The 23,996-nt window shown below is 35.2% G+C and overlaps 3 protein-coding genes across 5 annotated transcripts in view; all 3 read left to right on the plus strand.

The window, feature by feature from the left end:
- LOC134847002 (NAD-dependent protein lipoamidase sirtuin-4, mitochondrial-like) overlaps nucleotides 1-10,783 on the plus strand; it is a 500,142-nt gene extending 489,359 nt beyond the window's left edge. Inside the window, exon 7 of the mRNA XM_063864481.1 lies at nucleotides 10,479-10,783. Within this exon, the coding sequence (XP_063720551.1) occupies nucleotides 10,479-10,652 (174 nt within the window). The 3' untranslated portion in view covers nucleotides 10,653-10,783. The remainder of the gene's footprint in view (nucleotides 1-10,478) is intronic.
- The window catches only part of LOC134847000 (IST1 homolog), a 541,764-nt gene that overhangs the window by 489,359 nt on the left and 28,409 nt on the right, over nucleotides 1-23,996 (plus strand). The window lies entirely within an intron of this gene.
- Nucleotides 10,658-23,970, plus strand: LOC134846997 (uncharacterized). Of its 2 annotated transcripts, none has more exons than XM_063864473.1 (3): nucleotides 10,658-10,752; nucleotides 19,573-21,411; nucleotides 22,809-23,970. In XM_063864473.1, the coding sequence occupies exons 2-3, from the start codon at nucleotides 19,839-19,841 to the stop codon at nucleotides 23,588-23,590; spliced, it is 2,355 nt and encodes a 784-aa protein (XP_063720543.1). In that variant the 5' UTR covers nucleotides 10,658-10,752; nucleotides 19,573-19,838; the 3' UTR covers nucleotides 23,591-23,970. The 2 variants fall into 2 exon arrangements, with proteins under 2 accessions (XP_063720543.1, XP_063720542.1); XM_063864472.1 differs by having other exon boundaries at nucleotides 10,665-10,752; nucleotides 19,465-21,411.

The raw sequence follows: 23,996 nt of genomic DNA on the forward strand, positions 1-23,996 counted from the left end.
GGTATAAAATGTTAATAGTACTGCTATTATTAGCAAATTAGTTTTAAAATGGATATACTACTCCAGATAACACTAGAGCGTTGGAAGATTGAGTTTTGTTTGGTATATTACAAAAGAGACTTCAATGCAGTAGCGGATTTAGGGGAGGGGGACGCGATTTATTGGGTCAAAATTTTCAAGAAGTGCCTGAAAACGCCTTTTTTATTTGCTTGCGGCGCAGAAACTTTAGTAAAAATCAAGGTCCTTATACTGATTTGAGAGAGATCCGAAACTCTATTTGGTCGACCTAAAAAAAGCCACCCTCCCATCAAGAAAATGCTAGATCCGCCCCTGCTTAATGTCCGTCTATTAAAGTCTCTGAGCGGTTTTTTTTATCAGAAGGCATATTTAACTTGGTCGTTGTTATATGATTTTTTTCTTTTTAAGAGTGGAGGAAAAAATTGGTCTTGAAGATTTTTTTCGCTTTTTTCAGGAAAAGCGGGAGCAGAAATTTACCTATTGCTCCAGTTTTCTGAAATTGGATCAAATTTATCAAAAAAAGCGTCAATTATAAATTGTTCTGGAAATTCAAAGAGCTGTAAGGCTATCTATTTTTTCGTCAAAATTTGAGATTTTTCCAAAAACAGTCAGCATTTTTTTCTGCTACTTGCGTTCATTGATTATTTTCCAACTCGGTTGGTTATCTTTTAAACTATTACACACGGGAGTCTTGTGACAGTTTGAGACAATTGTTTGCAATGCACGTCGAAATTTTCCTTGCACAGTTTCTGCTGCGTAAATTTTGCTGAAGTCAAAGTGGGGATGCAATTTAATTTTATAGCTTGCTTTTCAAAAAGCATATTCTTTATGTATAGATGTCAGATACTTGCAATTATCTGTTAAGCTGTGCGTCTAATGAGTTGAATGTATTGGATTGAATCACGGGTTCCTCGGATATTTTGACACTGAATTCAAATTGAAAATGGAACAAGACTGCTCGTAACAGGGAGAAGCCCTGAATGTTCCGACTGCCTTTTAAGGTTTATGGAGCAGTAATAACATTAAAAAATTAAATGTAATAAAATGAAATGAAAAATCTTTTTTCTAAAATTTTAAGTTTTCGTTAAAAATCATCCCCCCACACGCCATATAGAGTACAAAAGAATAGATTTCGCTTCTTGTAACAAGTCAATTATGGCAACTAAGCTTCGTTCAACCAATTTGGAACGATTTCTAAGACGGATTAAATCTCCGCTTACGCGTTAATAGCGCGAAATATATAGCGCGTTAGTTGTCACAAATTGACCAAAATGGCAATCTTTAAACCACCATAACTTTACGAAAAATGATCACAGGTGAAATATCTTTTTAAATTTAAGCTCAAGACAACAATACCTTTTGAATGATATTAAAAAAATTCCGCCAAAAATGGCTAGTTAAAAAGTCGAAATTTGTCTGAAGAAAAAAAGCCCACCCCGAGCACAAGTATTCCGTTACTTTCGTATCGAAAGTCGGAACAATAAACTATTGAAAGTACTTCTAATAAAAACCAATAGTTAAGAAGATATAAGGGGCGAGATTTTCTCAACGCGGGATGATCGTTATAAAGACTTCATCTAAGACGGATTAAATCTCCGCTTACGCGTTAATAGCGCGAAATATATAGCGCGTTAGTTGTCACAAATTGACCAAAATGGCAATCTTTAAACCCCCATAACTTTACGAAAAATGATCACAGGTGAAATATCTTTTCAAATTTAAGCTCAAGACAACAATACCTTTTGATTGATATTAAAAAATTCCGCCAAAAATGGCTAGTTAAAAAGTCGAAATTTGTCTGAAGAAAAAAAAACCCACCCCGAGCACAAATATTCCGTTACTTTCGTATCGAAAGTCGGAACAATAAACTTTTGAAAGTACTTCTAATAAAAACCAATAGTTAAGAAGATATAAGGGGCGAGATTTTCTCAACGCGGGATGATCGTCATAAAGACTTGAATGTTTTTCTAGTTGTGTATCTGTAAGCAAATTTGGTTTCTAATGCTTAATGCTATGAAGAGAAGAAATACCTAAAAGAGTAAGTAACAAATCTTTGTTTCGGTGCGACAAGTCTGGAATTTTTTAGCTGAAATAGTTTTACTTGAAATAGACGTGTTTTTTAAGTCCAAAAATTAGCATTTTGGGCTCCTAGGATTTTTGAGTCGCTTCCCATTGACTCAGGGTGACCAAATCGGTCCCCTTTGGGGGACCAGTCCCCTTTGTACCCCTTTTGGTACCCCGAGCGTTCAGTGGTCCCCTTTTCTATTTTTTTTACAGATGCTTCAAAGTTATCTTTTTCAGATCACGCAATGGGAAAATGTCGCTTCAATGACGCAATGAAAAACGACTTCACGTGGGCACTGATCCATTGATTCATTTTGATCCATTTTTTTTCTACAGTTATAGTGTTTTTCGGTTCCAATTCCTAATTTATTATTTATTGTGAATATATGAGAGGTCCCCTTTTGTCATCAGCGTATTTGGTCACCCTGCATTGACTGCTATTTCTTCTATTTATTAATCTATAAATAAATGGAAAAAGCCAATAATAAACAGCATTTGAAGTTCAAGGCTTCAGCGTGATATATATATATATATATATATATATATATATATATATATATATATATATATATATATATATATTTCAGAGTCGATAAACGTAGTGAAGACTCTTATATAGATCATAATAATTATCTTCAGTAAAGTCTTAAAATTTGTTCACGCTCAATTTTGGTTTTTCGCGGTTTGACATTTGATTTTTTTTTTAATTCAGTTCATTTCCTGTTTTAAAAGAAAGGCAAACTCCACTATCGAACAGGAAAAGTGTTAAGATAACAAAAATGCTATCGGTTTCGAGAGTGGAGTTTGTATTCAGATAGCCTCGTGGAATAAAAACTTTAGATGTTGATCCAACTTTCTCCTTTTGCTGTTTTCCTTTTCTCATTTTCCTGTGCTATTTTTATATTCTTATTCTTATTATTGTAGCATTTTGTTTTGTTCAAGACTAGCTTTGTGACATCTGATAGATCCAGTTTTTTTCAACCTTTTTTTCGACTTCGGTTTTCTTGTTTAGTTTCGATGAACGTAGCGAAGACTCTATATAGGTCTTGGTCACTTTGTTCGTGTTTTTTCGGAAAAAGTCTTAAATGTTCTTTCTAATAATTACAAGTGCATTCATACATCAGTCTATTTATGTATACGCTTAGGTATATAAGCAGCTTAACAGTAATGGACGTAGTGAGTTCTTGCTGTTTTTTTGCTAGTTTTTTTTCAGAAAAAGTTTTATATTTTTGCTCAAGCTCAAATGCACTTTTTTGCTGTTTGACTTCTGATTCTTTTAAAGTTCAGTGCATTTCCAATGTTAAAAGGAAGACAAACTCCTATATCGAAGAGCAAAAGTGTAAAGTTCCCGAAAAACGTGATCGACTTCTGATTTCGAAAATGGCAATTATTTATCCGATGTTCCAGCGAAATAAAAGTTTTACACGTTGAGCTAGTTTGCTCAAATTGGTTTTTTTTTTAAAAAAAGTGTCCATCCTAAAATGTTCTACAAATTCAATGAGCTTTAAGGCCATCTATTTTTTTTCTTCGAAATTCAAAAATTGAAGGCTCTTGAAAAAGCAAGACGATTTTTTTTTTCAGTTTCCTTGAGTTTATTACTCTTTTCCAAGTGATCCAAGTGTTAGTTGGCTAAGTTTCATTTAAGCTCATTTGGTAAAAGGTAGGGAAAATGAGCTCTCGAAATACTAAACTGGAAATGTAGCAAAAATTTAGCTGGGCCTTTTATTCCGTTCGTTTCTTTTGATTAAAGAAAGGCAAACTCCCTTATCATAATATGAAAGTCTAAAGGTGGCGAAAAACGTGATCGAATTGTAGTTTCGAAAATAATATTTAATTTCCAGATTTCTTAGTGGCATAAAAAATTTACCCGTTGATCCAGTTTTCTTAAATTGCGTTACTTTGGTTATGCTTGCGATTAGCAAGCGTTATCAAATTGGAATATAGACTTTTTTGGGTTAACATTTTGTTAAACAAAACTTTTGAATCACTAGACTTCATTCACGTGCACTCTTTCCACTCACGTGCTGTCAAGCTCAATCTCCAGCAAACCTAGATTAGAGGTATTAAGTAGGTAATAATTAGTATTCTCGAAAAAAACTATTCTCGAAAAAAAAACTTTCAAAAATTCAAACTACCCTACAGAGTTTCATGGGGACTTGAAACTTTTGAAAGTTTTTTCGAGAATAGTTTTTTTTGCTCAACTGATGTCTGCTTAAATATTGTCGGCCTTGTTTCCGCTTCTTAAGTTTTGCTCAGTTACTAATTTGAACTTCAAATGTTTTGCTATGCTTGTTTGCCTAGATATTCTGTTTGATAATGTTTCTGTTGTTTTATGAAATTGTATGGAATTGTTTTTTTTTGAGACGCTTTGAAAAGTTTTATCACTTTTTGCAAAAAAATGAACTTTTTCTCATAAGTTTTTCTATCGATTTTGAAATAAGGGTATCCTGAGAAAGACCGTCTACATTATTGTGTGACTGTATACTCCGCTGGTCCCTTTTGCTTTACACCTTAATCTACAGCCTTTGAAATCTGTGGGGGAAATATTTGACCAATATTTTTGATTTTTTGTTTTCTCAAAAACTAACCTATCAAATCTGAATTTTTTTTAATGAATAAAACGACCTGAAAAGCTTCCGTCTATTAGCGGCTTCGCCCAACTTTTTTTAAGACAAAAAGTTATAATATTTTTTTTTGAATATTTTAAGAAATTTTCACGAAAGCTAACGTCCTAAATTTGAGGTTGTTCGTTGAATTGAGATAACGGGTAGTGGGAGGCTCCCCTGCATTAGCGGTCACTGAAAGTTTTTTCGGAAAAGTGAAATTTTTGAGCGTTTTTTTTGTAATTTTATGAATTCTACCGGAAAATACTCTCTTATATCTGAGATCTGACTTATTCCGAAGAACTGTTTGTAGCAAGCGCTTTTGAATACGCGACAGCACCCAAAATTTGTTGACCTTAAAAATTATGCCCCTCGGAAAAGTCAAAATTTTGATTCTTGGACCGTTTTTTTTCGAGAACTGCCTGCCAAACTTGGGTTGATTTAATCGAAATTTTAGGCCGGGTGAATCTATTCGGCGTAAGCAGCTACGTCTTTTTTTTAAAATCAAAGCAATGATTCTCGGAATTGTCAACTTTCTGATTTGTTGACCGTTTTTTGGAGTTTTCTCGATAACTGTCCTGCCAGATCTGATATCATTGGTTTAATCGACACAACAGCTTGTTGAAAGCGTACTATCTAATTTACTACGTCCAGTTTTAGAAAAAATGTGGTCTCTAACTTATTAAGGACTTTGGAAATTGACCGCTTTTTGAATTTTTTGACTACTCGAAACTTACCGTGCCAATTCTCAGTTTAAGTGTTCATTGTTTTCAATCCTGCAACCCGATTTTGGAGTTTTCTCTACTACCGGTCAAGACCTGCTTTTTGCTGAAAAAAGTTTAGGGTTTCGGATAGTCAAGTTTTTGAACTTTGACCGTGTTTTAGAAACTTTTTGAGTTTTCTTGAAAAGTACACTATCAAAATCTTTTAAAAAAATTCAATCAAAAGAAGCATTTACGCATTTTTTCCTGCAAAAGCGGTTATTCTTTTGCAGGAGAAAGGTTATGTCTTGTTAAATTTTCAAAATCTTGAAAAGTTTTCACTCTGCTCACTTATTTTAGTAGAGAAACAACTAAGATTTTGGGCAAAATCCAATTTTTGAAACTACGCATGTCCAGCATCAGTATAACAAATTCAAAAAATGTCGAAGGCGTTGGGCCCTACACACGCGACACATACGAAAATTTTGTTTCACCTATTTTTTTTTAAACATTTTTTTTTGTTTTTTTGATGTCTTTTGATTTCATGATTGTGTTGTATCGCTTCACCTCTGATTGTGCTCCGCTTCACCTTTGTGTGGAAAAAAGTGTCACACTCAGTTTGTTGAAATTTTTTTCTTTTCCCATGCGTTCAGTGATTTTTTCAAACTGTTTCTTGGCTATCTTTTATACTATTATACACGGGAATCTTGCTTCAAATTACGAAATAATTTTTTTCAATGCAAAGCGAAGTTTTTTTTGCACACTTTTTGCTGCTCAAGTTTTGCCTAAGTCGAAGTGGGGAAGCTTTTTCGTAACTTTCTTCTCAAAGATGTTTATTCTGATTATATAAAAGGCAGATGCTTACAAGTAGATCTAATGAGTCGAATGTATTAAATTAAATTAGGGGTTCTTCAGATATTTTCTCTGAAACCATCGTTTCACAAAGAGTTCAAATGTAAAAGGGATAAAAAATGTTTGAACTTTACCCTCAATGCAGAGCAAAATGTTTTCTGTTTTAACTAAAGTAGTTTTTACTAGACTTCCTATTTATTAAACTTGCGAGCAGCGTAGTGCATTAGAACGCAGCTTTTTTTCTAATCTAACTCGCAAATAAAAGTGATCATTAAAAATTTTCAGTTATTTGTTGGCTTTTTTACTATAATCACGATCTGTAGCATTGGAAATTGCATAGCATCTGTTCTTTCTTTTTTTTGTGGCTAGTTTGTGATTTATTAAGCGTCCGTGGCTGAGTGGTTAATGGGAAGACTCATAACCTCTAGGTCGCAGATCGAATCCCAGACGCGGCCGAATTTTTGCTATTTCTACTTTTTTGTATTGCACTTTAGAGACCTGCTTTTTCTCATGTATCCGCTAGTGTTTGCGAAGCTTCGCTTCTCTGTCAAAACGTACTTTTAGAAAACTGAAGATTTTCAGTTACACATGACAACACTTCGCATGTAAAAGAACGCTGTTTTTCATGAGTTTTTTTCTGTGAAATTGAAAGTTTAGTTCTTTGGGAAATTCAGGGGAAAAGTCGGCCCATGTCTTTTTTTTTGCTGATTTGCAGCGGGGCGGACTTTCGTGTCATTCAAGAAGTTCTCACTATAAATTAAAAGTCAAAGTGAGTGTTCCTGAAATTTGCTACGTTATCAGACCTGATTTTGTGTTTTTTTTTCACATTTAGAAGGTTTGTTTTATCTAAATGGATTCGGTTTGGATTATGAGCTGACTCACCTAATAGTAATATTTAAAAACTTGGCTTATCAGATCTTTTTTTCATATTTTATTTTGCATGGCATTTATTTTGTTTTGGTCTCAATGACGTCTGCCCTAAATTGTCAGCTTAGTCACCGTTATATATATTTTTAAGAGTCGATAAACGTAGTGAAGACTCTTTTTTAGGTCTCGATGATTTCTTTTCAGTAAAAGGTCTTAAAAATTTATTTATGCTTATTTTGGTTTTCCGCGGTTTGACTCTTGAGATTATTTTTAAGTTCAGTTCATTTCCGTATTAAAAGAGAAGGGAAACTCACTATCGAACAGCAAAATTTTTAAGGCCACGAAAGCCGTGATCTGCTTAGTTTCGAAAGTTGATTTGAATTTTCAGATTTCCCAGCTGAATTAAAAATTTACATATTAATCAAGCTTTCTCAAATTGGGCTTATTTGATCAAAAAAGGTGATAAATTAATCTCTCAATTGAAGAGCTTTACGGGCATATATTTTTTCTTTAAATTTCGAAAGTTGAAGTTTTTAAAGTCTGTTTTTTTCTCGGTTTTCTTGCGTTCATTATTATTTTACAACTGTCAGTTAGTTCTGTTCTTTCCGATTGATTGTAATGTTATTTTTCACCGGTATCCTGAATAGTTGATGCTCGGTTTCACCTCTGTGTTTGAAACATTATAGATTGTTTTTTACTAACCTAGTTAACGGTTTTTTATATAATCTGCGTATAAACATTAATTGAATTGAATAGCACGGTTAAACTTCTGATATGAAAAAAGGTAGCAGTCTTAATAATAGGCCCTGTTGCACACCGTTTTCCATTAAAAATCGCGACGAATCGGGAGACTTTTTTGACTTTATCTTACTGATCCATGACTGATAAAATAAAATACTTCCATAATGCATCTTGTTGTTTGTGTGGATATTATCCTCCTCTAAAATATTTTTTTTTGCGATTTGTGTTTTCTTTATTTGACTGGATATGGTGATTTTTGAAGCTCAATGTTTTCGTGTTTTATGATGCTGATGATTAGTGATAGCTCGAAATTGCTCTTTACTAATTCAAAATTGATCAACGTTTCTGAAAACAAAATACTTTCTGCAATGAATACGCAGCGGAATACTTTCTGCAGTGTGAATACGCGTGTAAAAACTTAAATGATTCAATTCTAAGATTCTTCTGCGGAATGAATAAAATACCTGTTGATCCAGTTTCTCGTTTTTCCATTTTTTCTTAGACATTTTAAAATTGAAAACTTCTCAAAAGGTTAATTTTTTCAGGTGGTAAAAAAATTTTCAGCGTACGAAATTTAACGATTTTCGTGCTGTTTTTCAAAAACTTAGCAAAGTTTGAATGTCCCAACCCTATAGTGGGATGCTGTCAGGATACTCTGGGGGTTGCAAATGTTGACTCCAAATATGTCTGCTCAAAGTTTTTTAGTTACCTTGGTATGCCGGTTTTTATGATTTGAATTGAAAAATCAGAAATTTTGAAATTCCCAACCCGGAAGTGGGGTGTTCTCAAATATCTAATGTGGTGCCTTCAAGATGCTCTCAAGAGTTTTCTATCTGGCTTCCTAATGTGACTGCTCGATGTATTTTAATTTTCGAGATATGACATTTTTTTAAACTTTTTGATTTCAGGTTACCTCCAGCATTTGCAGATGCGGCTTCCATCCGAATATGATTGCTCAATTCCTTTTAGTATCCGAAATGTGACGTTTTTTTATACTTGAATAATCAAAAACTTTAACTTTGAATACTTCTCATTGTTTGAAGTTCCGGATCCCGAAGGGCGTTGATATCAAGTTACTCCCAGAGGTTGAATACGTGACTTCCAATAAGGACTGAGTCTTTTCAAAAAAGTTTTCAAAATTTGGCAGTTCAACCTATGCTGTGGTGCTATGACGGCACTTCTAGGCGTTTTAGATCTGTTCCCCTACTACGACTGCTCAATTTTTTTTTTAGTTTTTGAGAAATAACGGTTTTTATAATCTCAAAAATTTTTAACCAAGAACTTCAATTAATTGATGTTTTCTAGTTAATTACGCTGGATTTAACGATTGATGGCAGCAAATGAGATATATGCAAGCTTATGAGAATAATTACGTACTGGTTAATGTATTTTTTTGAAATTTGGAAAGAGCGCTGTATGCTGTCGGTCATGTTAGGGATATACATTTAAGGGAGTAAAATATCAGATCTGAAACCATCAGTTTTTAAGATGTGACCATTTTAGGGTAAATAACATCAAAGTTGAGTTTATTTTTAAATGAAATAGAAAGTAATTTTGGTTGCCCCCGTCTATTCTTACGGATGCACTTAGTTTCTGTTTTATATATATGCAATATATAAACATTTTTCACGTACATCAATCTATTTGAAGCACCGAAGGTGTAATTTACACGCTAGTTCTATTAATCTTTGTAGGTTTCCAAGCAGAGTAAACCTGGCTAAATAATACACAACGGTTAGATCGGCATTCAAGTCGACTGAGTTGGTTAGATCGACTGAGAAGATATCATGAAGGAAAAACTACCTCTGAAACAGCGCTATCATAGGATCAGTCAATTTCTTACAAATGTCGCGGAAAAGTTGTAATGTCGTTTTTTCGCTGCTCGTAAATTTTGTGTCAGGGTTTCTGTTATCCAGCAGAATCAAAAGTTTCTCTGCTGAATGCAAGAAACAAAACCTTTGAAAAGTTTTGAAATTGTTGAGCGATTGGACTGTAATAGACAAGAAATTATAATTTTGCAATTGTTGAAAAATGTTCTTTTCATTACAATAATCAATTCGACTAAAAAATATATTTTGGGGAATTTTAGATTTCTTAACCTGTGAAATTATTGTTTCTCCCAAAAATTGTAGTCCCACAACTCCCATAATATGACTATAATTTTCATAGACAAGTTTTGTATTTGTTTGACTAGCATTTTCGGTCTTCGGAACTCAACCCGGGTTGATAATCAAATCCAGCCATAGTCCAGAACTCTGAGGCATGGACTTTGCTGTCAAATAAAAATTGAAGACATTTGAAATTATGTAGTCGCTTCGAGCATATTTGATATCAAAAAGAATTTTTATGAAGGTCTTATATGACGTTTTTCTATCGGCCTCATTACTTCACATAAATCTTCTACCTCTTGCCAGAAAATTCAGTTGCTAGTAACTTATTTAAGACTATTGTAGTAATGACACTACGGCTTATAACTGAGTAAAAACTGTAAAACTATAATATGATGTTTAATGGTTTCAGTTCGCGTACTTGGTTAATCATAAGTATTTGGTTTAAAAAATTTAGCTCAAAACTGAAAACTAATAAATATTGTCTTTCGGTGCAAATATATGAGGTTTTGCGTTTGTTTTAGACTTACAGCAGCTATAGATTAATACTACAAGCACACAAAGAGCAAAAGCCAATTTATATCGTCAATATTGGACCGACCAGAGCTGACCATCTGGCTACACACAAAGTAGAGAGCCTAGCAAGCTTAGTTTTATCAGAGTCGACCAACGGAGTTATTGAACCAATTCTGCGCTGAACTGGCTCTGATGACGCAAAGACGAGCCAGTTAATCTTCGATTTATTAACATCTGTTGTTTTAAAATATTTCTTCTTGGATTTCTCTCTTCTTAATAATCGTTAGTAGATAAATATATGAATGCTTTCTTTTCAGCTTTATTTGAAAAATGAGAAAAAGATCTTTTTTTATTAGGTAAAGTGAAATCGTTTTCTAGCGGAGCCAGTATACTGCAATTAGTGCCCAATTTATGCTACGGATTTAGCGCTTAAGGATTTCAAAGCTTGAGTGGAAAGATTCAAATCTGATTAGTGGTGAAATATGGTTGTTATGCTATAAGCCCCTCAAAAACATAATTTTGCGAAATTTATCAGCCATTATATTGGGCTGATTGAGCCTCATAGCAGAGGTTGCTGAGCGGTTGATTTCGATCTATTAAGCAATTATCCGATGATTTCGTCGTATTAAGCAAATATCGTATAGTCGGAGTACGCTTTTCCCGTAAAATTATTTTTGTGTACACAAGCATAGCTTGTGTTATAGCGTGAACTTTTTTTTTTAACTTAAGTCGCAAATATTGTTGCGATGCAATTGTTGTGACAAAATGTGTTCATTTTGATCCGGCTATTAAGTATAGCCAAGGCTAAAGATATTAACACAGACTATTATATTACAGCTGGCACTTAAGCTTCAAGGTAACATGGATCTGTAGCGTAGAGGTAGGGAAGGAGACCAGCAACAAAATAAGAGGGTTCGAACCTGGGCAGGCTCGAATGTTTTTAATGAACTTTTTCGTATACTAATTTAATTGCGTCCGCTCTATAAATTGAGGCATGTTAGTTGGTAATATTTTTTTTCAAATTTACTGGTACTGCTAATGCGTCATAATTGCCTTGCGTCACTTAGCAATTATATAGACTTATAATTGGCGTGCGTCACTTAAGAAATTTTGTAGACACAGTTTTACTCATTCAGTTTTTCCCAATAGCGTTATCGGTCATATTTTTTTGCTTGTGTATGCGAAGTGCAACTTCGCCTCTGTGTACAAACTTTTTTCGTGCTGTTTTTGGCTGAAAGTTTTCTGCTGTGATTTGTCGATTCAATGCTCCCTAATTTTTTATTTCGATTTTGCGATTTGACTTGTGATTTCTTGTTAAGTTCAGTGCCTTTCCATTTCTATAATTGAGTTCATTTAACGAAAAAAAAATCAATTTTAAATTGTTCTAGAAATTCAAAGAGGTTCAAGGTCATCTATTTAATTCTTTGAAATTCGAAGGCTGAGATTTTTTCAAAAAACAGGCAATTTTTTCTGTTTTTTTTTTCGCGTTCATTACTCTTTTCCAACTGTCTGTTGGCTATATTCCAGTTTTCTCAAATTTGGTTAATTTTTTCTAAAAAGTGCCAATGATAATTGTTGTAGAAATTCAAAGGGCTTTAAGGCCATCTATTTTTTTATTGAAATTCGAAAGTTGAATTTTCTTAAAAAACAAGTCAATATTTTTTCTGTTTGTTTACTTTCGTAGCTCAGACTTTTATATATAGGTTGCGATGGTTTTTGTTGTATTTTTTTTTCAGGAAAAGTCTTAAATTTTGTTCAAGCTCAAATCCTTTTATCGCTGTTTGACTTTTGAGATTATTTTTAAGTTCAGTTCATTTCCTTTTATATAACGAAGGCAAACTCCACTATCGAACAGCAAAATGTAAAGGTCATGAAAAACGTGATCGATTTTCAACTTCGAAAAAATTTCATTATCAGATTTCCCAGCGAAATAAAAGTTAATCCAGTTTTTCAAACCTTTTAATCCAGTTTTTCAAATTGGGTTACTTTTATCAAAAAAGTGTCAATCATAAATTGTTTTAGAAATTCAAAGAGCTTTAAGGGTATCTATTTTTTGTTTTAAAGTTCGAGAATTTACTCATAATATTCATCATCATAATATTTTCTTGCCCTTGCGAAAAGAAAATATGTTTTAATGGGGGTACTAGACTTTTTAACCATAAAGCACATTTGTATTAATTTTAAATTCACATAACCGTGCAGGGAATCTGGCTTAGAGACAAAAGACCTGCTTGAAACGACGACGGCTTGTGGTTCGAATCCGGTCCTTACCTGTATTTTTTGCCAATTATTTGTCAGCTTATCTGTTGTCGGCTTAGTTGTCGCTTCTCAAAATCGCTTTTTTACTGCGCGCATTTTTGTTTTGCTATTTGCTTTTAGTGTTTTGTTAACGCCTTCAATTTTTAATTTCCCTTACCTTGACATCGTATTTCCTTCGTTTTTTGTTTCGCTAAAAAAAATCCCTCCGGCCAAGGGCCAAATTATTTTGGCCTGTTTTCATTGGCCTTATGACATAATTTAGGCCGTTTCAAGATAAACAGAATCGTTACAGTCGCCTCCGGACTTTTCAAGTTGGTTATATGCTTACCAATCGGATTGCTGAAATTTCATTTTTTTTCTTTTTGCTAAATTTTTTCACTTTTTGCCACAAATTTTAGTTTTCTCAGGAATCTCTCTTAATTTTCAAAAAATGGGTATCAATTGAAAGACCGCTTACTCCCCTTTGTGCCTGCATACTCCCCACAGGAGTCTTGTTTTACTTGACCCCTCTGTCTACAGCCTTTGAAAAAGTCTGTGGGGGAGTATTTGAGCCATATTTTATTTTTTCAATTTTTTTTGGTTTTCTCGAAAACTACTCTCCCAAATCTGAGATTTTGCGTTCAGTGATAGAACGATTTTGAAAAGTTCTACTGCATAAATAACAGGCTACGCTCAATTTTTTTACACATAAAGTTATGGCCCTCGGATTAGTCAAATTTTTGATATTTGAACGTTTTGTGAATCTTTGACTTTTCTCAAAAACTAAGCTCTCTAGTCTGATATTGTGGGTTCAATGGAGACAACGTGTACTGTCAAGGTCACCCATAAAAATTTTAACACTAAGTTATGGCCCTCATAAAAATCAAGTTTTTGATTTTTGACCATTTCTTTAAAAGTTTTGAATTTTCTCGAAAACCACTCTGCAAAGTGCTATGATTCTCGGAAATGTCAAATAGTTGATTTGTTGGCGGTTATTTGGACTTTTCTCACTAACTATTCTGCCAAACCTGACATCATAGGTTTAGTCGAAAGAACAGGTTTTTGAAGTCCTCAAAAAGTCTTAAAAACCTACTTTCATCATTGGCTACGCCCACGTTTTTTTATGGAAAAAGTTATGGCTTTCAAACAAGTCAAAGTTTTGGAGTTTTTCGGAAACTTACTGGATTTACGCGAAAACTACCTTGCCAATTTCTCAGGTTACGTTCAATCGAGAAACCCGGTTTCGGGAAGCTTTTCTGCTTAAGCGGCCACCACTGTTTTTTTTTGCAGAAAAAAAGTCATGGATTTTGGAAAATCTTTTGACCATTTTTGTAGAACTTTTGACTTTCAAGAATTTACACAATCAAATCTCTGATGCAAAGTTCAATTGAAAGAACCGGTTGCGATACTTGCTCCTGCAGAAGCGGCGATCCCTTATTTTTTAAAAGAAATGTTGTCTCCTTTTTTTTTGTAAAGAAACAAGTAATTTTTTGGGCTAAGTCCAATTTTTTGAAATGATTTTTTTTTCGTGCCGCATCAATAAAAAAAGCAGAATAAAAAAGAACCCATTGCGCGTTGCGGTTTTCTCATAAGTCAGACGTACATTTTTTTATGCGCATCTGGTATCAAAAGCTGCTTTGATATTAGTTTTTGTTTCGTTACAACAATTAAATTTTTTGTCTTTTTATTGTCTGTGGCCGTGTAATGCGTATTTCAGATGAAATTTTCCGATGAAAGCATTCTCGTCTTGACTGGAAAAGTCGTATTAGCAGATTTTTCCGGAACATGGTCGAACATTTTTCTCTAGTTTCCTCAGGTAGTAACGATTTTTGAATGATGTTATCTCTCTGAGATTATTTTGAAAGTTTCTCAGAGTTATATATCAGTTCCTTTTTAACGTCTGGTGTTTATAGGTGAAAGTTAGCAAATTGAAATATAGACTTTTTCAGGTACACAACTTGTCTAACTGAATCTTTGATGAAACTCGAATTTTAAATTTATTACGTTTGCGATTAACGTTTGCGATTAGAAAGCGTTAACAACTTGTTTAACAGAATCACTTGATATTTTGGTTCATCATGAACTCAAATTTCTTAGCGTCTCCAACGCACTTAGTCTGAAGGCAACGAATACGCCTGGGCGGCAAATTTCGAATTTGACCAGGATCTGTTTTTTTTTTTTCAAACGGGAAGTTCTCCGTTTCAACAAAATTGTCGGCTTATTATTTGTCTGCTTATGTTTTGTCGGCTTGTTGCCACATCTTAGAGTTTTTTTCTACATGCAGTTTTACTGTACTTGCTTTTTATGTTATAATTTATTCCTGCAATTTGTAATTCTACTAGCGTTCGTATGTTTTCCTTTAAAAAACTTTTTTTTTCGCTTGAAAAAATTTTCGGCTTGCTCGCCGAATTTTGGGTCGTTCGAGGGAATCATTATTTGTATGTTTTCCTCAGTGTTGCACAAAACGTTAAAAATCACAAAGTTCAAAGTTTTGTAAAGCTCAAAGTTCAAATTTGTAGTTCAAAATTTTTTATGACAAAAATTCTATTTTCGTTTGATTATTGTTGACGAATTTTCATTAAATGCTATAGAATATGTTTCTGGACGGACGTGTTGTCCGCAAGTAGAACATCATTTCAGAGAACATTATGAAGTTTTTAAGTTTTGGTTTTATCGAAAATATTTTCTTTTTCTTTGGACTTTGTGGCTATCTTCTCTTTTCCTGTCTGCTAGCTTGCAATGCTATTTTTATGGTATCGCAAGTGATGCGAAGCTTCGCATCACCTCCGTGTTATAATTTTAATTTCCATACCTTCCTCAGCTAACTGGTTTTGGCGGCTATGTAAATGTATGGCTGGCGAAAATCCTGAGTTCTCATTCAGCCAGGAACTGTTCCTTTTTAGAAATGGAAAAGGTTTCGTTCGAAAAAAAATCCGGCCTGTTGTTTGTGTTTTTTGTCGGCCAATGTCGCATCGCGGAATTTTCTTGTTATTTAAAGTATTTTCACTAAGTAAAATGTCAACTTGGTTTCAGCATATATTTTTTCGTCTAAGTCACCTGAAATACGTTGTTGGGAAGAAATATAAATGTTTTTTTTTGTTGGTCAAAAGGAGGGGGGTAAAAGTTGGACTTTCAAAGTTTTCTATTTCAAAAAATTTTATGGCATTAGTTTGGGTTTCAGGTCAACCGGCGTCTAGATAGTTATTGTGGGCGCAAATGCCTCTCGATAAAAGATTCTGACTCTTTATTTAAAGCTGGCAATTGTTTCTCGGTATGCTTTCCGCAAATTGAAGATCAGACAAAACGACTGAAGTTTTTTTAGATATTGTTTTTTACATACTGTTTTTTTTTACATTTTCAAATCGGCTTCTGTCTCATTTTTGTACGCTTGCTTATAATCAGGGGCGGATTTAGGGGGGGGGGCAGACGCCCACCTGCAGGGATTCGACCCCCTGTCGACTCAAAGCGTCCCCCTTTGTACTATTTTGGGATATCCGTTTTTGGTTAACGGACCCAAAAAAAATTTCTAAAGGCGCCGTTGGCGCCAATTTATACTTATGTTTAGGGTGGAGAGCGCGCCGAAAAAAACGCTATTTTTTCTTCAAAACGTTCCAAAAGTGCCTAAAAACTTTGCCTGCAACGCAGAAAATTTTATCAAACAAATGTTTTATCGCTTTGGCAGAGCTTGGAATTTTTTTGAAAATCAGCCCCCCTCTCGAGAAAATCTTGGATCCGCGCATGCTTATAAGGCTATATTTGTGCTATATATGATGCTCCGCTTGCCATATGTTTCTCGGATCTGTACTTGGTTCAAGCAACAGAAAAGTATTTCGCTTGTTTGCTTTTTAAATACGCGTTCGATTTGAAGTTTGTTTTCGTTGCATGTAAATTTACTAACCCTTTTTGTACAATTGAGTTTTTTTTGTGAAGACACGTAAATAGGGTGACGTGATTTCTTTCTCGTTTTTTTTCGGGAAAAAATCTTGTTCACACCATATTTGATTTTTTGCGGTATGCCTTCTGATTATTCAGTTAAACTCAATTTCATTTGAATAAAGGAAGGTTTTGTATGCTCTCCAATTACTTCAGTGAAAATTGCGCAAAAACATGAAAGATTTCCAGTTACGAACGTGAAAATGGCGCAAAACAAAAAAGACTTCCAGCTTTCTCAAATTGGGTTATATGGATCGAAACATTACCAATCGTAAATTGCTCTGGAGATTGACAAAGCTTTAATGTTCTTCATTTTTTTCTTTGAATTTTAGAAGTTGAAGTATTTTTGGTTTGCTTGGGTTCCTTTGAAGTGTTTTTGGCTTATTTTCTGTAAGCTATAATTTTTTTCGTGCGTTAATTTTAATTGTCTCAAATTGCGTCCAATGATTAGAGAATAAAAGAAAGAAAGAAAGAAAGAAAGAAAGAAAGAATTTATTTCTCCAAAGTTATAATAAAACATCAAAAATATACCCAGCATCAAAATAATTAACTCGGAGAGGATAGACAAAAGGCACATTGAGCGCCCACTTATAGTCTACCCGGTTTACATCAACAATTCAGGTTATTTAAACAAAATAATGATAAGAATAAAATATATATATTTTTTTTGATATTTCCATTAAAAAGGCGATATTTCGGATATATCTATTGGGGGCAGTCCTTCTATTGAAGCACTGTCACCGTTGTTAGAGGATATATGTAATTGTGGAAGAAAAAAAACAGCGATATCTCGAAAACTACAAGGATTTGGAGGCTCATATTTTCAGGGTATATTCGCAGCTCATATATGGTTGTCGTGTTTTTCTTGGAAGTTATTCTTGTTCAGGGTTTTTAAAAAAGTTTTCGGAAAATTTGATTTTTTTTCTCCGTGACTTTTCTTTTTTTAGAATAATTTTTTTCACCTGCGCCGAAATTTTCAGTTGCGTTTTTAGAAGATTAATATGCTAGAGGCAGAGGCGCTGTTTTTTTCAATCCCTCATTGTATAATTATTTGAAAAAAAACGGATTTTTTTCTCACTGTCGTATTTTGTCAAGCATTCGCTTATTTCTTCAAAATAAATGGCAAAAAGCCAAGTAATATCAGATGATAAAATGCATATGCATACTTTATTACAGGTACCAGGTGCAAATAGTGGTTTTATCTTAAAGAAGCTGACCTTGTCATTGGAATTCAGTCTTTCAGTTTGATTTATTGCATAAAATATTAAAAGGTTGAAATGTTTTTCATTTTATTCTTCGTCCTTTTTATTAAGATTAAGGTCATTTAGCTGCATGGGAAAGGTATTGCTTAGACTGTTCAGTTATTTACAGAGAACCGCTCCTGCGCCCCCTGGTTTAGACCTTCAATCGTTCGACAGATTTTTGTAGTGGGTTGAGTTTATCACAATATATATTTGTTTCACTCAGCTCCAGGGGCGGATCTGGAATTTTCTCGAGGGTAGGGGCGGATTTTCACGAAATTTTCAAAAGTTTTGTCGACCTTTTTTTTAGGTTGACCAAATTGATTTTCCGAGCTCTCCCAAAGCCTTAAAAAGACCCTGTTTTGGTGAAATTTTCTGCGCCGCAGGCAAAATTTTGAAAGAACTAGCAAAAAAACGTTGGACATTTTTGAACGACAAATTGCGTTTTTTGCCGCGCGCTCCCGCCTCAAAGTTAGTATATATTGGCGTCAAAGGCGTCTTTGGAAAAATTTTGAGGTCCGTCAGCCAAAAATGGATATCTCAAAGGTTCCCCCCACCCCTACTAAATTCGCCCCTGCTCAGCTCCGATACGATTGATCAGATGTTTTTTTTTTATTTCCAAAGTTTTTTGCAATTTTTTTTATTCCCAAATATCTTTTGCAACTGCATACATTTTAAAAACTTTTTCAAGGCTAAAAAATGGTCGACAAATATTCTGAAAATCCCCCTCCCCTGGTCCTGGTTCAGTAATGGGTAAAGTAAACAATTTTTTGATTTTTTCTTTCTTCAATATCTCAATATCTCAAGGACTTCCAAGCCATTTTTCAGTTCTCAAAGCTTTTAGTTGGTAAATGAACAACAAGGGGCAAAATAAGTGTGTATTTTCGCGAGAATAGGTTTTATGGGAGATGATACAAATTGACGTGGAATTCAGTTCAGGGTGAATTGCATTTGGCAGATGCGACCGGCGTAAATGTCATGAAGCATTATTTGCTAAAAAGAGTAGGTTGATTTAGACGGCAAACTGACTTCTTTTTTTGACGCCATTAGCTTCTTCAATTTATTCACGAGCAGCAGGAAAAGTCTACCGAATAATTAGTAGATTTTGCGTCGTTAATCAAACTTTTAGACAGGAAGTTGACTTTTTTCACGTTTCATGACAACTTTATTTTGAGCAGCAATACTGCTTCAAAACTCATTAAAAGCGCACAATTAGACTAAGTGAGGCAATATACGCAAATGTAAAGAGTAAGATAATTTTTGATTTTGTTTTTCGAGTGTGTTTGACATTTTGAATTGAAAAAGAAAGTTTTTCAGCCTTTTATTTTTTATCTGCAACTTGAAATGTCTGCCCAATTTTTGGCAGCGCAGTTTTTGAAATAATAGTACCTTTTTCAAAGTGTTCATTTGTAGTTCGTTCTGCCGTTTTCAGGTAAGCTTGCTTGTTCTATGGCGCGTTTTTACCTCTATCAGTAAAGCGTTACTGCAGTACTCTACGCCTTTCTAAGGAGGATAATACTAAAGCCTTTTTTTCCTCCTCCAACCGCAAGCTAATCTATATTTTTTCTCATTTGAACTACAGGGCGTATTTTTGGCTAGTCTCTTCACAAATCAAAAGCAGTTATTTTCGTCATATTCAATCACCAGCGGTAAATCAATATTGTTTTTGGTATACCATGCTATAGTTTAGTTCAGAATCAGTCTTATTCTTCCGTCAAAATATTAGCCAAATTCTGCATGAAATACTAGAAGGCTCTACTTACTAGATTAGGCTACTCCTGAGTTTCAGTATTAATGCTTATGTCTTCTGGTTGTGAAATAAAAGAGCGCTGAACAGTATTCTTTTGGTGTTTTCGTTCTCCAATATTATTTACCAATACAATGTCTCGTGAATTGCCAGAAAAGAGTTACAGATTGTTTAATAGATAGTACTTGTGTCTCGAATTTTTGGCTAAAATGACGGTTTTAACTGTGCCGGCGTCTGATCTATTCAACATATCCATATCACTGGACAAATCGCTATTCACTGGAATCAAGGAGGCCAAGAGCAATGAGGACGCTAAAGACCAGGATGAGGATAACGGAGTCTCCACAGAAATCTACCTTGTCAACAAGAGAATGGATCAGTGTCTGGGAACCCTCAGGCTATCTCTCACTGCCACAGACAAACCATCCACTCCTTTCCTCAAACCACAGAGCTCTGCCAGTAAAATCGAGGTCTCTCGCAAATCGGAGTCTAGTAGCTCCGAGTCTAGGCTGTCGGAGTCTAGGCATTCAGAGTCAATGTTTTCCGAGTCCAGAGTCCGAGAGTCAGAAATTACAGAGAACCAGACGCTGATATCGTCAAATGCTTCTTGCCAGAAGAAAAACTCAAAATCTGCTTCATTTCAAGGGCCTGCGGTAATTATAGACGACAGAGTAGAGGCATCCGGGTCGCGTGAACCCCCTGCGAGAAAGACGTCTTTGTTCGCGGCGCTTCCGAATTATCAACCTAACAAAATCACTGATTTTACCCGTAAACTTTCGTGTGGGGCAAATTTGACCCCGCGTGACATTTCTCCTATAACTGTTCAAACCAAAAGGGCTTGCTCTCCGGATGATTACTTAAGAGCTTCAAGTATGTCTCGAGTTGTTGCCATTCAAAGCGAATTGAAATCGCGCTCTATAGTATCGCCCACGTTAATGAAAACATACGGGGATAAATACGAAGACAGTCTGCCTCTTAGGAAAAGATCTGCTATGCGACCCAGTGGTGGTAGTTCTTTTATGCATCACCCTGAATTGACAAGTTATACTTCTCCCGTAAAAATTGAACCATGTGAAAATAAAGAAGCCACTGGAAGCTCAGAGAAACTTAAATTGTCTTCAGCGGATCAAGATAGCCATGACAATGATATGTCGTTAAAACGAAAAAGGAAGATTTCTATTTTTCAAGGCAGGCCCTCTGTTATGAACTGGCAGCCAGAGGACAGAGACAGGTCGCCCTCGTTAGAGTCGACCGAGACAGAACGAGGGGTGGCTGCGGACGCCGACGACGAAGAGTACGATGAGAACTCGGGCGGTGATGCAGAAACGCATGGACATTTCAAAACAATAGCCGGGTCTCCGGTTCCTATGCAGGGTTCCAGTTTCGATCAAGACGACGCGAAACGAAAATGCTCGTTATTCTATAACGGTGATTTCAACCCGTCCCAACTTGCGCATGTTCCGGGAAACGATGATTACTATCGCAAAATTTCAGCGCTAAGTCTGGGTGGTATATCGTTTAATCCAGAAGATGGGTTTGAAAGTCTAGATGAGTTGGAGGGTGATGGAAGGGATCCAAACACGACTCCTGTGAGGCTCAAAAAGAAATCTTCAATGAAAATGGAGCCACCAGATCCCAACGGGACTGTGCAAAACCGTCTGGAGAAATCGGGATTGTTGACAGTCAACCCAAATATGATTCGATCTAATATGAACGTTTCATCCAAGCGCGAAATAATTCAAGGAAATTCTGGGCTAAACGGCGCTATGCTCCAAAAGATGGGTTAGGCTCATTTATTATTAAGCTAGAGTATTGCATGTATCCTCCTGCTCCGGATCCATTGTAAAACGTTTTTTTGTTCTTTTGGGGTAGATAAATTAATATTTCCGAACTCTCAAAAATGGATGGAACCGTATGTGATGGAGCAGAATATTAAGACAGCAGTTTAATGTTTTTTGGGGTTTGAGAGGGATTGAAAGTTTCGGATAAAAGGTAATCATGACAGAAATAAATTTAAAAAGCTATTGTATATATAGACAGTCTGAAAGCTAGTCCGAATTAGCCGGCTGTAGTTTAGTGAAAAAGAAAATAGCCAGAATAGTTTTTGTCTACAACTTTAAATATCCTTTAGGATTCTAAATTATGGCTGAAAAGGCTTGAATATTATTCCACAATTGATCCTTTACAAGCGTTTTTTATGGTTCTTAAAATTAAACGGAAAAACACACAATCTGCTGTTGATATTTTCCACTTCGTGAAAAGGTCGTTATAAAGCGTTTAAAGTTTTTAAACAAAATTATTGAACAAAGTTATGATTATTTGAAAGCATTGTGACCTTGAGACTTGAAAATGGCAAAGACATGAAATAGGAATCTTATTTTCGAAAATGGTTTTAACAGGAAAAGGAGCGATGCAAAATGGTTGCACTTCTTTTCCTGAAATGTTCATTTCAAGGGCCAAACTTTTAGTAGTTTTCATTTTACTCATTTTTTAAAAATTTGTTTGTCATCGAAAAAGAACAATCGTGAAACATCGAATAAAAATGACTGGAAAATGGGTTGAGTTTTAATTAATGCCAAATTGTTGGTATTATCTTTTTCGATCAACAAGTTTGAACGAAATTAATTAGTCTTTAACTAGTCATTTTGGTGCTAGAGATCAATTTTTCACTCAATTCAGCATGTAAAAATATTTTTATTTCAAAAACCTAATTAACCTAAAAAATTTTTTTTTGGCCGAGTTGCTCAAGGTCACCAATTTTGATTTAATTTGACATCAACTATTGATCAAAACCGACCGCGTTGTCCAATAACTTTGTTAAAAACTATATGAACGTATATTAGGTGGGCTATAGATTGGGAGTGATTGTCTAAATTAGTCTGAGAAAGGATATATTTTTCTCCTCAGTGAGAGTAATCGGTACAACAATAGTCCCTGCTTTGGATAAATTTTCGGCACAGCAGATGTTTTTAGTAAGTGCCAAAAATGTTATTTTTGTGCGGCGAGTGAAATGTTTCCGCCAAAACATCGGTGTATATTTTGCGACCAATCGTAGTTAATCTCGTAACTAAACAGATAGTCCTAACTACTAGCCAGCAAAGAAGGCGGTTTATAGCTACGAATATTTAAGTAAGTGTTCCAAATGCATTTCTTAAACGTAAATTAATTTGATTGCTTAGTTCATCCGGTGACAGTGGCATTCTTACAGCAACAGCAGCAGCAGCATCAACAACAGCAACAGTTATTTCAGCAGGAGCAACGTCATATTAACCCTGTACCCATGCTGCCATTTGGTGCTGCACCATCGCAACCCCAAATTCCACATCCAGTTCCACCACAGCAACTTCCCCAGATGATGCCACCCTTGCTTCATGTTGCCCAGACAAACCAGGATCCACAATCAATATCTCCACAGAGCATGTACTCTTCCGATGGTGGCAACAGTTCCCCAGTTTCTACGACATCATTCGGAAACATACAAGAAACAATGGCTCATAGACGGCGCCCATCACTCACGCCAGAGCCTCAGTCATCTACTTCCAAAAGCATGTTCGGACGACCTTCGACATCGGGAGGAGCATATGGTGCTCGTAGTAATTCGGCAAGCGCATCCGGAGGTCGCATGGCCACCTGTGACCTGTGTCCGTATCAAGCCAAACACCCCTACCAGATCAAGTTGCATAAGCGCAACTGTCACAGCGACGAAAGACCTTACCAGTGCAACTACTGCTGGTATGCAAGTAAACAAAGATGCAACCTCAATCGCCATATTAGACAGGTGCACAGGCACGCAAACACTTTCTCCTCGTCCGCTTCAGTACCCAGCACAAATCCGGGAACTCCCAGCATGGGCACGCCCTTGGGGACGCCGGCGCCACGGAGTGTCACCGGGACAACAACACATATGAGCAACTTCGCCCACAGTTCCATTTCAGACGCGAGTCTGGGAGCGAAACCGTAGAGTCAATTAGTGTACCCTATGTGTAGTAGTCTGCTAAAACTTGAATTATCATTATCAATATAAAAAATACAAAACTTGATATTTTGTTATATTTTAACGTTTTATGTAGTATATGTTGAACATATTTAAATATGCGTTTCTTGTTATAATAGCTAGATTTGTGTTTGTCGTCGCTTGTTGATTGAACAATATCGTCGTTCTTTTTTCAATTCAACAGTTGCTTTATCAGTGTGATGGCGTCGTGATTCACCCGAAAATGTTCTTTGAAGTGTCATCTTAAAGTTGTGAAGTACCTATCTGTTATCTGACAAATATGCTATTTAAAAATGGTTAGTTACTTATCATGTTTCATAACTTCAAATCTAAACAAGACTTGAAAATTGGCCGAATTTTAAAATACACAAAA

The sequence above is a fragment of the Symsagittifera roscoffensis genome, chromosome 5 (assembly GCF_963678635.1).
Source record: "Symsagittifera roscoffensis chromosome 5, txSymRosc1.1, whole genome shotgun sequence".
Taxonomy (NCBI): Eukaryota; Metazoa; Xenacoelomorpha; order Acoela; family Convolutidae; genus Symsagittifera; species Symsagittifera roscoffensis.

What these genes read in the sequence shown, in the direction of transcription:
- LOC134846997 (XM_063864473.1), top strand. Translation starts at nt 19,839, where the DNA reads ATGACGGTTTTAACTGTGCCGGCGTCTGATCTATTCAACATATCCATA. An exon ending in CGCTATGCTCCAAAAGATGG is followed by an intron (nt 21,412 to 22,808) that starts GTTAGGCTCATT and finishes TTGATTGCTTAG; the next exon opens with TTCATCCGGTGACAGTGGCA.